General features: G+C 41.9%; 1 protein-coding gene and 1 long non-coding RNA gene across 2 annotated transcripts in view; both read right to left on the bottom strand.

The window, feature by feature from the left end:
- Nucleotides 1-1,347: 1,347 nt before the first annotated feature.
- Nucleotides 1,348-15,819, bottom strand: LOC106604838 (uncharacterized). The gene is made up of 5 exons (XR_006769871.1): nucleotides 15,576-15,819; nucleotides 3,022-3,133; nucleotides 2,771-2,848; nucleotides 2,604-2,654; nucleotides 1,348-2,444 (listed from the first exon to the last, which is right to left on the bottom strand). It is a non-coding gene; the product is annotated as an uncharacterized lncRNA (long non-coding RNA).
- A 947-nt stretch (nucleotides 15,820-16,766) lies between these two features.
- LOC106604837 (regulator of G protein signaling 14) overlaps nucleotides 16,767-17,857 on the bottom strand; it is a 28,986-nt gene continuing 27,895 nt past the window's right edge. Inside the window, 1 exon segment of the mRNA XM_045718242.1 lies at nucleotides 16,767-17,855. Within this exon segment, the coding sequence (XP_045574198.1) occupies nucleotides 17,820-17,855 (36 nt within the window). The 3' untranslated portion in view covers nucleotides 16,767-17,819.

Here is a 17,857-nt window from a genome sequence, read left to right as displayed (position 1 = left end):
GGTTCTGCAGGTGGTGACCACAGACCACTTCTCAGTTCCTATGCTTCCTGGCTGATGTTTTGGTCACTTTTGAATGCTGGCGGTGCTTTCACTCTAGTGGTAGCATGAGACGGAGTCTAAAACCCACACAAGTGGCTCAGGTAGTGCAGCTCATCCAGGATGGCACATCAATGCGAGCTGTGGCAAGAAGGTTTGCTGTGTCTGTCAGCGTAGTGTCCAGAGCATGGAGGCGCTACCAGGAGACAGGCCAGTACATCAGGAGACGTGGAGGAGGCCGAAGGAGGGCAACAACCCAGCAGCAGGACCGCTACCTCCGCCTTTGTGCAAGGAGGAGCAGGAGAAGCACTGCCAGAGCCCTGCAAAATGACCTCCAGCAGGCCACAAATGTGCATGTGTCTGCTCAAACGGTCAGAAACAGACTCCATGAGGGTGGTATGAGGGCCCGACATCCACAGGTGGAGGTTGTGCTTACAGCCCAACACCGTGCAGGACGTTTGGCATTTGCCAGAGAACACCAAGGTTGGCATATTCGCCACTGGCGCCCTGTGCTCTTCACAGATGAAAGCAGGTTTACACTGAGCACATGTGACAGACGTGACAGAGTCTGGAGATGCCGTGGAGAACGTTCTGCTGCCTGCAACATCCTCCAGCATGACCGGTTTGGTGGTGGGTCAGTCATGGTGTGGGGTGGCATTTCTTTGGGGGGCCGCACAGCCCTCCATGTGCTCGCCAGAGGTAGCCTGACTGCCATTAGGTACCGAGATGAGATCCTCAGACACCTTGTGAGACCATATGCTGGTGCGGTTGGACTTGGGTTCCTCCTAATGCAAGACAATGCTAGACCTCATGTGGCTGGAGTGTGTCAGCAAGAGGAAGGCATTGATGCTATGGACTGGCCCGCACCTGAATCCAATTGAGCACATCTGGGACATCATGTCTCGCTCCATCCACCAACGCCACGTTGCACCACAGACTGTCCAGGAGTTGGCGGATGCTTTAGTCCAGGTCTGGGAGGAGATCCCTCAGGAGACCATCCGCCACCTCATCAGGAGCATGCCCAGGCGTTGTAGGGAGGTCATACAGGCACGTGGAGGCCACACACACTACTGAGCCTCATTTTGACTTGTTTTAAGGACATTACATCAAAGTTGGATCAGCCTATAGTGTGGTTTTCCACTTTAATTTTGAGTGACTCCAAATCCAGACCTCCATGGGTTGATAAATTGGATTTCCATTGATTATTTTTGTGTGATTTTGTTGTCAGCACATTCAACTATGTAAAGAAAAATGTATTTAATAAGATTATTTCATTCATTCAGATCTAGAATGTGTTATTTTAGTGTTCCCTTTATTTTTTTGAGCAGTGTATATTCTGTACCACAAACACATTGATGAATTACACTTTCCCCTTTTGAACTTTCCCTCCCTCCTCATAAACCATGATGTTGACTACCACATATTCTCCCTCAGAAATGTCCATGTCCCAGTTCCTACTGTAAAATCACATCAACATTTGAACGGTACATGTTCTCAGCATTTTGACAAATTCTAAGGGAAAATGTAGAGATGGGTCCACTCAACAGCACTGCTTTATTGTGAAGAATGCACATTCAGTTTGGTATGTACAGATAACTCACAGTACAATGATACAGCATCATCACGTGCCCATTTCTTGTATTCCTCTTGTTGTCATTGTGTGTGTGTGTGTGTGTGTGTGTGTGTGTGTGTGTGTGTGTGTGTGTGTGTGTGTGTGTGTGTGTGTGTGTGTGTGTGTGTGTGTGTGCGTGTGCGTGTGCGTGTGCGTGTGTAGGCAGATCGCTCAAGATTGACTTGAAAATTGGACATCTGTCCATGAGCACTATGCCACATGTTATCTCCCAGTGGTAGAAACACATTTTACATTTTTTGTTTTAACCCTATCCCAAACCCTAACCCTTAACTTAACCATTCAGAATTAATGTCTAACGTTAATATTTTAGCCCTATCCAAAACGTTAACCCTTACCTTAAATTTGATGTTTGGAGAAACTGAATGATGCTGAACAGGAGTCAACACATGGTGTCAAAAACACTTCGAAATTTGACGTTTGGCGCAACGTCTAAATGTTAAGCTTGGAGAAACATGGATAAACGTCTGAATTTGAAGTCAAATTGGTAAAATCATGAGATCTTGTTGGTGTGTGCGTGTGTGTTTCTCGCTAACTGATCACATGACTTTCCACCAACTCAGTTTATCAATTCAGTGTTTGCATTTAAACAAACGTATAAGTGTGTGTAGGTATGTGACTGTGTGTGTGTATGTGAGTCTATGTGTGTGTACAGTATGTGTTCATGTTTAATGAGCAGATGGAAGGTTCATGGCCTTGTTTCCCTTAGGGACCCCAGCCGTCATCACTTCAGCTCCTCTGTGGAGGACGAGGGCGTCTCAGAACCTTCTGGGCCCTCCTGAAAGGTGCAAACACAGTTTGTGACATCACATTGAAAAGCAATTTACACACACAAAATGAACTGTGTATTAGCTACTATTAATTCTGATAATCCCATTAGTGGAAATAAGGAGTCCAAAGCACGCACACATGCCCACGCACAAACACACACACACACCTTGACTTTGTCCAGGTCCGGCCCACCGGGAAGGGATTTCTGTGATGAAAGCTGTGAGGAGAAATTTGGAATGGAGAGATTAGGCTAGAGATGAGTCACAGGAAGAAGTACAGAATGATGAAAAAGTGAATAGAGGTCATGTAAGGCAGAGCGAGGTGGCTGCTCACCCTCTTGGTGTGCTGGATCTCATCGGTGGATTTGGACCTGCTCTTCATATGTTTCTGGGGGGAGGTGGTGGTGGGGCACTAGACACAAAACACAGAGAGATGGTGTCAATCACAGTTACACCAGACAGCATACCCTAGGGGCAATGGTTCTTCGGGAATGTGGATTTGGATGGTATGTTCAAATCCTGGATGGTTTGTGCTTGTACTGCTGTTTTGTCACCACTAGCTAAGATGCTACAGATGGGACTCACTTCATTGATTTTCTGATCCATGGTTGGGCTGTCTTTACTGAGGTTCACAGTTATGACAAAGCTGGAGTTGAGGTTGCAGCTGTACACAAATGATCACACTCTTTTTGTCAATCTGAGGAGGATAAGAGAAGAGTAGCTCATTAGTTCATAGTTCATGCAGTGATCGTCAAAGTCCAGCTGGTGGCGACACTGACCATGGGAGAGCATTACTCCTTTGCACTTTATTTATTTGGATCTGATTGCTTGTTAGGTTGACAAGTGATTGGCCCCATTGTAGTATAAAAAACTATATACCAAAATTATTTTATGAAAAATTAGATTTGTCCCTACTGCTTTTAGCCAATACAAATGCATTGAATAAAATATTCACTACATGGAACAACAGATAATCCCCCTCAAAAACTCTAAAGGAAGCTTGTTCTGAAGTGTCTGTCCTATATCTGAGAGATATAAGAAAGATGAGGAAACGTTTGCTATTTTTTTCTATGTATTTAACCCCTTATTTTTGGCACTAAACAGTCTCCATTACATGAATGGAAGTACATACAGTACTTCCATTCATTTTTCTCAACTGGTACCGCAGAACCTTCAGACGAGTCTTGTGAGGCCTGTGGGCGTCCAAGAGAAACCCACATGTACGTGTTCGTGAGAGTCACACCTTTCCACAGAGGGGTCATATTAGTGTGTAGCTCAAACTGTTCGGACACTACAGACATAAAATGGCAAATCGGCTGTACCTACTTCAGACGAGTCCCAAGGGTCATAGAGCAAAACGGAGAACACCATCGTTTTCGTGAGAGTCTCAACTTTCCTTAGAGGGGTCATAATAGCCATACCGTTCAGACACTACAGACGATTTTATGAGATAATCGATTTTCGGGATGTGTCATGGTCTGACAAACACCGCTCTAGCTCTGTCACCTTTCACCTCAGATGCAGAAGTGCGACATGCAGTGGATTGAGATGCATCCAATGCGTCTAGCTTCAACTCTATGGGAATTTTTGTATTATGCTAATTAGACATCGACTCTAGGTTGTTTAATAGACCCTGAGATTTAAAAGTAATCCAGAACACTGAATATAAATGTCCTCCAAAAGAGGAACAATGTATATTAACAGCATACATCATATTGTATGTACAGTACATGCAATCTCTGCCACACCAGGACTGAGTGTTCTGTGGTAGTCTGTCAGTCTCTCTGAGGGAAATGACCTAGATGTGGTTGATTTGAGGCCTGGCTGACTGGACTCTCCCTCTCCTCTCCTCCTTATCCCTCCATTCCAGGGCCTATCTCTCTATGAGGGAATAATTTGTTCCCTGTGTTATAGAAGTGCTATTATAAACAAGGGCCTGTAGAATAAGAGTCTGTAGACTGGAGTGTCTCATGTGTGAGTTGCCCCAGTGGAACACCCTGTGGCTCAGAGAAAACACTTCCCATCGATTAGTCCACATGACTGACTCAACAACAGCCAAGGTGACACATCCGAATAGGACGCTTGTGTTTATTGTGTTTATTACCCTCACACAAAATCATGGACACATATACACACACACACATATATGGCAGGCCACATACACACATATCATAACTCACATAAGCACGGACAAACACACAGCAAGAGGAATGTCTCCTTACACAGACTTCTGCAATGGTAGGAAAAATCACGCTGGCTGCAACTCTCTTTTTCTCTCCTTTCACTATCCTTGTTTCATCCCTCCATCATAATGATTTAGAGACGGGAAGAAAGGGTAGCTCTCACAGAATAGGGTTAAAAAGCGGTAGAAATTTGGATGAATAATGCCTGGGTGAGTTATGATGTGAACTGGTGTGTTATGTAATGTATTAGTCTCCCAGTAACAGACCAACCCCTAATTTGGCTGGGTGACCGAGTTTTGCAGGCTTAAAATGTAGGGTCTTCATATGTAATTAACTTTCTCACTGAGAGTAGAACGTGATGAGCAAGACAGGGAGAGAAATCCAGAGAGAGAGAGAGAGAGAGAGACAGAAAGAGAGAATGCATTCATAGATCCGAAGACTGTTCCCTCAATCTGGAACGGCTGTACAGTATGTCACCACCTGCTGTTCTAACTGATGACATCATTAACATGCTGCTAACTATTTAACACAGAGATGATGTCACAGACACTGAGCAGATACCTTTAGTGCAGTGAGCTGACCTAATCCCAAAACGATTGTAATAATCATATGGTCTTTTCAAACTCATTAGTCGACCACACATCCTTCCAATAGCAACACTGGGCACCCATCCTCCATCAGTAAGCACCTGTCAGAGGCACATAATCACTTGAGATCATTTTTGCCCAAGCCAACCTCCTATGGGGTGCCATTTGCTTACAGTGTTAGAGTGGCCAGAAAGCCCCACAGTTCTGTCTCCAACTGTCACTCATGTGGTTCCAAACCCCTATTAAGTTTTCCCCCCATTAAATGGACAACACATACCCTATAAACAGGCAGAAACTTGGAGGGCAAAGTAAAGCCTAGCCACCTAACTAGCATATGTGCTAGTGACAATTATATCAGAGATGAGAGGTAGGAAACACATACACCAGTGGCGGTCAATGGCGTTTAATATTTATTTTTTATGAGCATGGCCTTATTTCTATTACAACATATTGGATGACTGTCATTTATAGTCCATTCACCCAGCTCAACGTAACATCGATAGGTTTAGGCTACTACATGATACTACAATTTTCCCAATACTCATCATGAGGTTGCTACAACCTAGCCTATGAATGAAACTTTACAATGTAGGTGCTCAGGTCTACAACATTTTTTTTGTAGTCAATGTGACAGACAGTGACACATTCAATACACTCTTGCCTGCATCGAGCTGATCTAGGTTCTAATCATTATTCCAACAGTTGCAAACGAGAGTTTATATTGGACACATTCAGATATGTTTATCCCCATTTTGTTCCTTTTGCTTCCGTTTAAAACACATTTTTCAACAGAATCGGCGGAATGAATATCACACGCAAACACAGTTCACTTTATTAGCAGCCACATACAAACAGCATGATCACTTTGCTTGTTGTATAATTCCTTCTCGCATCTACGAGCTCTTTTCCTCTCACCTTTTCCCTTTGCTTGTGGTCTTAAGCGCACAACACGTCAGCTGTCTGTGACCAGGCAAAAAAAATATACATATTTGCAGTGGTGTAAAGTACTAAAGTTAAAATACTTGACAGTACTACTTAAGTAGTTTTTTTGGGTATCTGTACTTTACTTATATTTTTGACAACTTTTACTTTTACCTAACTACATTGCTAAAGAAAATGATGTACTTTTTACTCCATACATTTTCCCTAACACCCAAAAGTACTCGTTAAATGTTGAATGGTTACCATGACAGGAAAAGTGTCTAATTCACACCGGACTCACTAAACATGCTTCATTTGTAAATTATGTTTGAATGTTGGAGCGTGCCCCTGGCTATCCGTACATTTATAAAACAAGAATATGGTGAAATGATTTATACTTTTACATTTGATACTTAAGTATATTTCAGCAATTACATTTACTTTTGATACTTAAGTATATTTAATACCAAATACTTTTAGACTTTTACTCAAGTACTATTTTACTGGGTGACTTTTACTTGAGTAATTTTCTATTAATTAAGGTATCTTTACTTTTACTCAAGTATGACAATTGGGTACTTTTTCCACCGCTGCATATTTGGTGACGAGGATGGCTATTATGGATGACCGCGTTGGATTTGTTTGCCACGAATTCAGCGGAGTGTCTGGCGTGCAGCGCTGGACATGTGAGACTCGAGTGAGCGGTGGAAGAAACTGAATGATTGATTCCCTGGATACGTGTAGGACAAATTAATGACTCTGTGAAGGAAGAGAGAATCGTAAAAGATGGCTTTGGCAACAATATGCTCACTGCCACCATTTGATCCTAAAAATCAGAAACATTTCTTTGCCGCTAATAAAATAACTGATGCCGCTATACACAAATCCATACTCATAAACGTTGCCGGTGCACAAACATACAGTTTGATGAGAAACCTGTTGAGCCCAGATACAACAGGAGACAAGTAATTTATAAATATGGTCGATCTATTAAAAGATCACTTCAACCCCAAACCCAGTGAAATAGTGCAACGATTCAAGTTTGATTCAGGCATGAGAAAACCTACCGAATCGATGCGGAAATATATGGCTGAGTTGAGAAAACTAGCACTGGACCGTAACTATGGGAATACATAATCGCAAATGCTACACGATCAGCTGGTGTGTGGGATTAATGATGACATGATACAAATACGCGTGTTATCAGAGCAATCTCACGTTTGAGAATGCACTCAAACTGGCCCAGGACATGGAGTCCACGAATATAAATGCACTGGATTTGCTGGGAAGGGGCGCGACTGCGTGCCATACAGTAAAAGAGAGCAGCTCTGAGCGCGCTGAGTTTCAAAGAAGGGAATGCCTCGGGGTAGCAGCCAATAGAGATTGTTATCGTTGCAAAGGCAAACACGCAGCGTTTGACTGTAAATGAAAACATGAAAAGTGTTACGCATGTGAAATAATAGGACACATTGGGAGGGAGGACCGCAATAAAAAAAAGCAACGGGCTACAGAAAAGAAAACAGACAGAAGAAAATCGAATACCTCGCGATGCTCTAATTACGGCTCAAATCAACTAACAGAAAGTGAAAGTGGGTGTCAGACGCAGAGCAAGCGTTCTCAGTGTACAGTGTCTGGAGGCGAATACAGTATGAAAAAGTTAAAGCCTTTCATTGTGGAAATGGGAATAAATGGATTTAAGGTACTGTTTGAAATAGACACATGATGTAGCATCACATTGATGAACAGGTCCCAATTAAATGAGAAGTGGAAAAAAGGTTAAGTGCCTAAACTGAGAGACACCCCCATTAAACTCAAAACGTACACAGGGGAGGAAATCACTGTGATTGGAGTTGCTGATGTTCAAGTGGAATATCAAGGGAAAAATTAAAGTCTGCCTCTCTTAGTAGTGGAAGATACTGGCCCCAGCTTACTAGGCAGAGGGTGGTTGGAGGAAATAAATTGAACTGGGCTGAAATCACACATCTCCACAGAGACATTGACACTGCAGCAGTTGCTACTCCCAGATTCTATAGGCCAAGATCAGTTCCATATGACATGAAGCCTAAAGTGGATGTGGAAATTGACAGACTTAGCTGAGGATATAATTATTCCTGCCAAGTTCTCTGATTGGGCAGCACCAGTTGTTCCCATACTCAAACCAGATGGTTCAATCAGATTATGCGGTGACTACAAGATGACTGTAAATAGAGTTTCGTTACTGGAGCAGTACCCCATACCCAAAGTGGAGGATTTTCTTTCAACGTTAACCGGAGGCAGTGGCAGATTTAGGTATAGGCGACATGGGTATAGGTATAGGCGACATGGGTATAGGTATAGGCGACATGGGCCAGGGGCGGCACGGGGCGCCTCCACAAAAAAAAATCTGAATTGTGACATTTGCGCGATTGGTTTTCTATTGCTGATTTGCACGTCACGTCAATGATATCATGTCACCGTGTGGGACTGTGGGTCAATTAACCTTGTCGGAGTGGGCGCCCTGATTCTAGTTTGTGAGCAAGGCATGCTACTACCTGGGAAGGTCTCCCACTCAGAAGTATGAGATGGGGAGGGGGGCGGGGTTAGGTTGGCGTCAGGTCTCCCCACTGGAAGCCCGAGGTAGGGGGTGCGGGGGAATCTATCAAATAGCGCACCGTTACTTTGTACAGTACTAATGCAATTAGTTAAATCAGTCACACTACGAAATACTACCAAATAAACCATAATGCATTTATAATACTGTGAACATATAGTTTCACAGACAATATTGCTGTATTTTATTCTGGTTTGTGCGAAATCGTTAAGAATAATATAAAACCAGTCTGCACACCACCAAGGTGAATTGGTTTAGTCTTGACTCTTGGTTGACAGTGTTGGGGGATGGGTAATGTATTGGTGCTCGAGTGCCAAATCAACACAAATTTGTTTCTATTTATCTTTGTTACTTCTTTTTAATATTTATGAGACTTATTTTTTGTATATATTTGTATATTTATATAGTTTTAAATGTTCTAATTATTTATTTGTGTTGTTCCAAATGTCTGAATAAAAATGAACGGTTTTTTGTTTGGGGGGGGGCTGACGAAGGGGTTCGCCCAGGGAGCCATACAAGCTAAAACCGCCACTGACCGGAGGGCAACAGTTCACCTGGGTCACAAAGTGGATGCCAAGTGGTTACACACTGTCAAAGCTAAAGTGAGGGCTGCTGTGGAAGCTCCAGCTCTGACAAGCATTACAGAGCTGAACTAGTACAATCGCTTCCTCCGTAACCTCTCTACTCTCTTAGCTCCACTGCATCAACTGTTAAGGAAGGATGTGGCCTGGAAATAGTCAGAAAGACAGGAAGGAGCTTTTGCAAAAAGGAGCTGTTTTGTCAAAGGAGTTACTGCAATCAGCAGAAGTGCTGGTGCACTACTTAGCAGACAGAGACCTCATCTTATCGTGTAATCGTATGGTGTGGGGGCGGTTCTATCACACCGGATGGAGTATGGGCAGAGAAACCAATCGGGTTCATGTCAAGAACATTGTCGCCAGCAGAAAAAAGTACTACCAGCTGGAAAGGAAGGACTGGCTGTCATATTCAGAATACATAGATTCCACAAGTGTTTATACTGGAAAACATTCACTATTGTGACCGACCATAAGCCTCTGATCTCTCTGTTCCATGAACAAAAGCCAGTACCACAAACGGTCTCTCCAAGAGTTCAACATTGGTCTGTGTGACTCAGGGCCTACGAGTACAGAATAATCTACAAGCCAGGTAGATACCATAGGAATGCTGATGCACTGAGTAGGCTGCCCGTTCCAGAAATCATCGCTCAGGAAGGAGAAAATGACCAAGTCTTGATGATCGATATGTTGGATGATGCACCGGTGAACACAGCACAAATCAGACAAAGGATGTGACGCTATCACAAGTGCATGAATTTATCCTTGAAGGATGGCTTACTACACTCGCTGCTTGGCCTTGAGTGTTCGAGATGGGTACATTCTGTGGGGTTCAAGAGTAGTTATCCCAACACAAGGGCGGGGTATACTACTGAAGTTATTTCACCAGTCGCATTCAGGTACGTCGAGAATAGAGGTCGACCGATTAATCGGAATGGCCGATTAATTAGGGCCGATTTCAAGTTTTTATAACAATCGTTAATCGGTATTTTTGGCCACCGATTTGCCAATTATTATATATATATTTTTTAACCTTTATTTAACTAGGCAAGTCAGTTAAAGAACACATTCTTATTTTCATTGACGGCCTAGGAACGGTGGGTTAACTGCCTTGTTCAGGGGCAGAACGACAGATTTTTACCTTGTCAGCTTGGGGATGCAACCTTACGTTAACTAGCCCAACGCTCTCACCACCTGCTTTACGTTGCCAAGGTAAGTTGCTAGCTAGCATTAAACGTATGTTATAAAAAAAACAATCAATCAATCAATCATAAACACTAGTGAACTACACATGGTTGATAATATTACTAGTTTATCTAGCCTGTCCTGCTTTGCATATAATCGATGTGGTGCGCATTCGCGAAAAAGGACTGTCTTTGCTCCGACGTGTACCTAACCATAAACATCAATGTCTTTCTTAAAATCAATACACAAGTATATATTTTTAAACCTGCATATTTAGTTAATATTGCCTGCTAACATGAATTTCTTTTAACTAGGGAAAATGTGTCACTTCTCTTGCAAACAGAGTCAGGGTATATGCAGCAGTTTGGGCCGCCTGGCTTGTTGCGAACTGTGAAGACTTTTTCTTCCTAACAAAGACAGCAGACTTCGCCAAACGGGGATGATTTAACAAAAGCGCATTTGCAAAAAAAAGCACAATCGTTGCACGACTGTACCTAACCATAAACATCAATGCCTTTCTTAAAATCAATACACAGAAGTATATATTTTTAAACCTGCATATTTAGATAAAATAAATCCAGGTTAGCAGGCAATATTAACCAGGTGAAATTGTGTCAGTTCTCTTGCGTTCGTTGCACGCAGAATCAGGGTATACAGAATCTGGCTCGTTGCGAACTAATTTGCCAGAATTTTACAGAACTATTAAATAACATTGTAGGTTGTGCGATGTAACAGGAATATTTAGACTTATGGATGCCACCCATTAGATAAAATACGGAACAGTTCCGTATGTCACTGAAAGAATAATGTTTTCGAGATGATAGTTTCCGGATTTGACCATATTAATGACCTAAGGTTTATTATATTATAGTTAAGTCTATGATTTGATATTTGATAGAGCAGTCTGACTGAGCGGTGGTAGGCAGCAGCAGGCTCGTAATAGTCAAAGGTATATGGTTTAGAGAGAAATAGTCGACACGTCATAATTCCTGTAATAACTTGCGGCTGAACTTGAAAGGGGTTCCTTCGTTATTTTACCGTTCATGTCTTCCATAGAGAATGTCTTGATCTACTTCAAATAAGGTCTGTGTTTTGTGCTTAAACCGCCTCGGCGTTGTGATACCTGTGTAAATCTCACTAGGTAACGTTTGTCAACATATTTTCATAAATCCACTCTACAAAAAAAATTATCTTCGCTTATATTGATCAGAGTTATATCCTATGGATATCTACACAGTTATAAAATTGGCAAGGTGGAGTAAGCCTAAACCAAACACAGACATAGACACATGATGTAGCATCACATTGATGAACAGGTCCCAATTAAATGAGAAGTGGAAAAAAGGTTAAGTGCCTAAACTGAGAGACACCCCCATTAAACTCAAAACGTACACAGGGGAGGAAATCACTGTGATTGGAGTTGCTGATGTTCAAGTGGATTAACAAGGGAAAAATTAAAGTCTGCCTCTCTTAGTAGTGGAAGATACTGGCCCCAGCTTACTAGGGAGAGGGTGGTTGGAGGAAATAAATTGAACTGGGCTGACGTTTGTCAGGTAATGTTTGTCAACATATTTTCATAAATCTACTCTACAAAATTTTTTATCTTCGCTTATATTGATCAGAGTTATATCCTATGGATATCTACACAGTTATAAAATTGGCAAGGTGGTGTAAGCCTAAACCAAACACAGACCTTATTTTAAGTTAATCTAAAAATATCCTATGGAATAAATGAAGGAACCGCTTTTCAGATTTTGCTAGGTGTCATGGGAATTATGACTCGCACTTTGGTAGTCAATTCTTACCATGCCCATTATTAAAATAGGATTTCCTGCATATAGAAATTACAGTTTTTGTTTTCAGCATTCATCACTGGTAACTTAAACTCTATTTTCATTATTCAAACAGTTGAGAGTATTTGTCTCCTAAGCAGACTCTTCAGTATCGTTGTCACTTCAGAGCTGTGTGTGTGTGTGTGTGTGTGTGTGATATATACATATTTTTAAAAAATCATAACAATAATCGGCTGATTAATCGGTATCGGTATCGGCGTTGAAAAATCATAATCGGTCGACCTCTAGTCGAGAATGAAAGGCCTAGCGAGGTCATACATCTGGTGGCCAAAGATGGACCAGGATATGTTAAATGAGGTTAGCCTGTGTGCAGATTGTTAGAGTAACAGGACGTCACCCCCTACCGCGCCATTACATCCATGAGAATGGGGGGGGGATGAGGGGATGAGGAAGATTCAAGGGGACGGCATTGAAACAAAAGTGTCAATATTCTTGTTTAGCTACAGGATCACTACTCAAGCTACAACTGGGTTGTCACCTGCAGAAATGCTGATATCAAGGAGGTTAAAGTCAACCTTGGATCTCATCAAGACAGACCTGATAGTGAAAATACAACAAAAGCAATGGAATCAAAAACAGAATCATGACAACAGAGCCAAACTCAGAACTTTCTCACCTGGAGATGATGTCTACACAATAAACTATGGATTTAGTCTCAAATGGATTCCAGCTACAATTGAGGATTGCTCATGATCAGTGTCATATACTGTGATCATTGGAATTGGACAGACTGAGGAGACACATGGATCAGATCTGAGCTCGAATTCCAGTTTGATCCGTGGACTTGGATCAATGCTTAAACAAGCAGGACAGGACATTGGAATGTTCGCCAGAGTTGCAGTTGGACAAACTACCTGAGACCAACAAGGCTCAAATTCCTGAGACCACCAGTCCGCGACGACCACCTGTAAAGTCTCCACAAAAGGACTTTGTTTCACCATCAGGTGGTGAAGTGCTGGTGGCACCAGCTACACTGCTTTGAGACGCTCTATTAGAGAGAGATGTCCGCCAGACTATTTCAGATCCTAAGGGAGATTATCTTCGTAGATGTCCCGAAAAAAGAGAAAAAAATGGCGTGATTATGAAAAAATCATAAATGTTTAGTTGGCAGCTTAGCTCAGAAAGGAATTAAGTTGGGTTATTAAATCAAATCCAAGTTTATTTGTCACATGCGCCGAATACAACAGCTGTAGACCTTACAGTGAAATGCTTACTTACAGGCTCTAACCAATAGTGCAAAAAAGGTATTAGGTGAACAATAGGTAAGTAAAGAAATTAAACAACAGTAAAAAGACAGGCTATATAGAGTAGCGAGGCTATAAAAGTAGCGAGGCTACATACAGACACCGGTTAGTCAGGCTGATTGAGGTAGTATGTACATGTAGATATGGTTAACGTGACTATGCATATATGATGAACAGAGAGTAGCAGTAGCGTAAAAGAGGGTGGGTGGTGGGTGGCGGGACACAATGCAGATAGCCCGGTTAGCCAATGTGCGGGAGCGCTGGTTGGTCGGCCCAATTGAGATAGTATGTACATGAATGTATAGTTAAAGTGACTATGCATATATGATAAACAGAGAGTAGCAGCAGCATATTAGCCTTAAAGGGGGAATCTACAGTAGTGACCTGGTATATTTATGTTAAGTATTATGTTTACCAAGATGGCAGTATTGACTCAAAACAGGGTTTGCTTTCCGCTCTCCGTAGCCTGTTAAATGTCTGCCATATAACCATGCTCGGAAAAGCCTCAGGTATTTTAAGCCTGGTACATTCCGGTAATGTTATTCTAAGTTACAATTAAATACTAAAACGTACTTACATGTCCGGTGTCATCAATCTAAGAAGCATCCAAAGATACTACACTAACATAGCATCCCTCTCTGTTTGAGCTGGGTGTTTGAGTAGGCTAAACTAGCTAGCTGCATTCCCTAGCTAAGTAAGCAAAAGTAAAAATACAACAAAATCTCTCTCTCGCTCTCTCTCTCCTCTTTCATTTTTTAATACATATTTTTTTCCTAAACTGTTCAACTATTGTCTTTCTCTTTCAGTGGACTACTCACCACATTTAATGCGCTAGCTAGCTGTAGCGTATGCTTTCAGTACTATATTCATTCTCTGATCCTTTGTTTGGGTGGACAACATGTCAGTTAATGCTGCAAGTGCTCTGATAGGTTGGAGGACATCCTCCGGAAATTGTCATTATTACTGTGTAAGTCTATGAAAGGGGGGGGAGAAACATGAGCCTCCTAGGTTTTGTATTGAAGTCTGTACCCAGAGGACGGAAACTACCTATGTACTCAGAGGATGACGGAAACTATCTGTCCTCTGCCTACAACATGGTGCTACCATACAGAGTGCTGTTGAGGCTACTGTAGACCTTCATTGCAAAACAATGTGTTTTAATCAATTATTTGGTGATCTGAACATATCTAGCATAGTTTTATCAAAAAGGATACATTTTTTAGTGTTTCACTATTTTAATGAACTTCACTAAGGCAGATGGTCCTCCCCTTCCTCCTCTGATGAGCCTCCACTGTCATACGTACACACAAAATAGATGAAGCCAAGAAAGATACAGGTGAACATGAGATGACAAGAATAGAATAATCACACAACGTCACACTGAATAACACACCGATTCCAAAGACGTGTCCTATACAGTACACAATCACTGGCCATCAGCTTTACCACACTCAGCCATATCCACTGTCTCTACCCTCTCCTAATCCTGAAACAGGTGCCAGTGCTGCCTCACTCTCCCTGGCATTGTCACAGCTCAGCCAAGCACATCTCATCTCATCTGAGCCTGAATCAGTTCCTTACATCATGCTTCCCCACCATCTTGCTCATTTCAGGTTTACCATACTGAACATATCCTCTTTGCCCTTCACTGGCTAAGCACACTCCCTGCTGCTGTGTTGACCCTATAGTGATTCACTGACCAAGGATTTTACAAGCACTTGTTATCTAATGGATGGGTCTAGTTTTACACAACCCATGCATTCAAATGCATAGCCTAATGCCTGCTGGCACAATGAGTATCTCAGCACAGATTAACAAAGGATCGAGTTCGGAAGATATAGAACAAATGTGCCACACAATGCAAACTTAGTGATATTCTACCCCCATACATATAGGCAGGGATAATGTACCTTAAGAGCTTGAATTTGGATCACATTTTAACCACCGTTGGTATTGTTTTCAAATGACTAAACCTCTCACATGCACACACAGTAAGCTTACCTTTTCACCTGCCTCGTTCTATGGCGCTACCTGGATATTACATATATGTGGGTCTGTTTGAGGAGATAAGACAATTTGGTCTAGAACCTCAATAGCTCACAGCATTAAATACAGCTAAGCGTTTCATCCCAAAGAGTGAGAGGTAGAGAGAAATGGACAGAGTGAGAATGAAAATGAGAGGTAGAAAGAGAGAGGAGGGTACATGTAGACCTCAGAACACATGCAGAAATCAAAAGAAAATTACAGATTATTGCAAAACCGAGGGACAAAAGGATACACACCTTTCTCCTTATTTCTCCTTCCCTTATTCTCTCTCTCTCTCTCTCTCTCTCTCTCTCTCACTCAGTGGAAATGTGCTGGTAGGGAGATAGTGCTCCTCATTTCACTGGTGTACTGCTGCCTCTGACAGTGCACACCCCTCTCAGCCCATTCATTGTTCCACTGACGTGCCAGGCATGCATGGACGCACACACACCACACCACACCACACCACACCATAAATAACACTTTATTACTGAAATAGTTTTTCAAGCATTTTTGCAAACATACATGATTGATAACAAAGGACTACATTTTGTGTGCAGTCGAAGCATGACAGTCCTTTAGTACCAGGAATGTCAGAGTTTATTGTTTACCGATCCTTTATTTATATTACACACACACACACACACACACACCAGACTACCCACTGCATCATTTAATCAATCAGTCTGGGTAGTTTGGCATTGACATTCCTTTCACTGTATATAAATACTTGCAAAACTATTTCAGTAGAGTGTAAAGGTGTTATGATGCAGGTGGTTTGCAGCTTACCAGCCATAGACTGCCTCGCAATTTAATGTCAGCTTGCCGGAGTAGTCTAGTGAAAGATTCTATCATAATAATTTCATCTCTGATTCACAGACACGCAATCCCCAATACCTGCCTCCATCCGAGAGAAGCATCTTTAAAGAGGGAGCACCTTCCAGCAGCAAGTTTATGGAGGTGAAGGACGGTCAGAGTCAATCAGAGCGCAGCCCCAGTGACATGTTCATTTCGGATGACAACACTGCTATTAATCTCAGAGACCATTAACTAAAATCTTGCGTAACAGCATCAGATGCTCGATTACCGTTTATGTTACGTAGTCTGTCCACAAGAACTTACTCTGCGGTGGAAGTGAGAGAGTAAACAGTCAGCTACAGAGGTAAATTAGATCAATACCACATAATTTATTCATGCACTGTACAATGCATGAGAGCATTATAGGTTAATACTGAAGTTTGACCCTGAGTAGCACTCTGATAACACAGTGAGAAAAGGATTGGCCGTCACAGGAGACCTGGCATTCAAAGTGCAAACACAGCAAAGAAACAAAAATGTGCTCATAAGTATTAAATGCCAATGAATCAATTAAATTAAATATCAAACTTTCACAAGAGAGAAAAGTTCTCAAAATGCAAAATACCAAACACCTTCATTAAATATCAAATCACACACTAGAGAAAATGTACTAAAAGTACTATTAGTTCAACTTAAATATTGTGATAAGTAAAATACCCCAAAATATGAAAGACTCTTTTGAAAGTAATTCCTTCATCGAAAAACAAAACAGTGTTTTTTTTAATCAGACTTCAAGGGAGGAATTGGAAGCTAGAATAGATCCTTCATATCATGACATATTGTACCTTTGACATTGAGGATTAAAACAAACAATAGAGTTAATGCAGTTTCGTAGCAGAGACAGTGATAACACATTGGACACTGACCTTATTCAGACAATCATAAGCAAAAGTGCTTGACTAGGTCTCTTAATAGTTGTGGACTTCCTGTGCACAACTTATAATCTTTGATAAACAATCTTTAAACAGGATGAATTGCTACATGTGTCAACATCCCTTGACCAAACCTGACCTCAGCATGTTCACACACACACACACACACACACACACACACACACACACACACACACACACACACACACACACACACACACACACACACACACACACACACACACACACACACACACACACACACACACACACACACACACACAGTAAAATGGGTCCTATACACACACTCACACTTACACCAGGTACAAAAAGTAAAAGTGACACTTATAAAAACATTCTCTCTCAGACACTTGTTTATTTTGAACCTATGTGTTTGGAACCTGATGAGTCTGTTACACACTCTCCTGACTCTGCTGCCCCAACAGGGGTGGGAGTGGAGGAGGTGGTGGGTTGGTTATGTGACTCCTCTTTAATGTCTGTGGGGGCTCCATCCCCCTGTCCCAATGC

Source organism: Salmo salar, chromosome ssa05 (assembly GCF_905237065.1).
Source record: "Salmo salar chromosome ssa05, Ssal_v3.1, whole genome shotgun sequence".
Classification (NCBI taxonomy): domain Eukaryota; kingdom Metazoa; phylum Chordata; class Actinopteri; order Salmoniformes; family Salmonidae; genus Salmo; species Salmo salar.
Note: the sequence above shows the minus strand (reverse complement) of the source record. Positions and strands in the feature narration are given on the sequence as shown.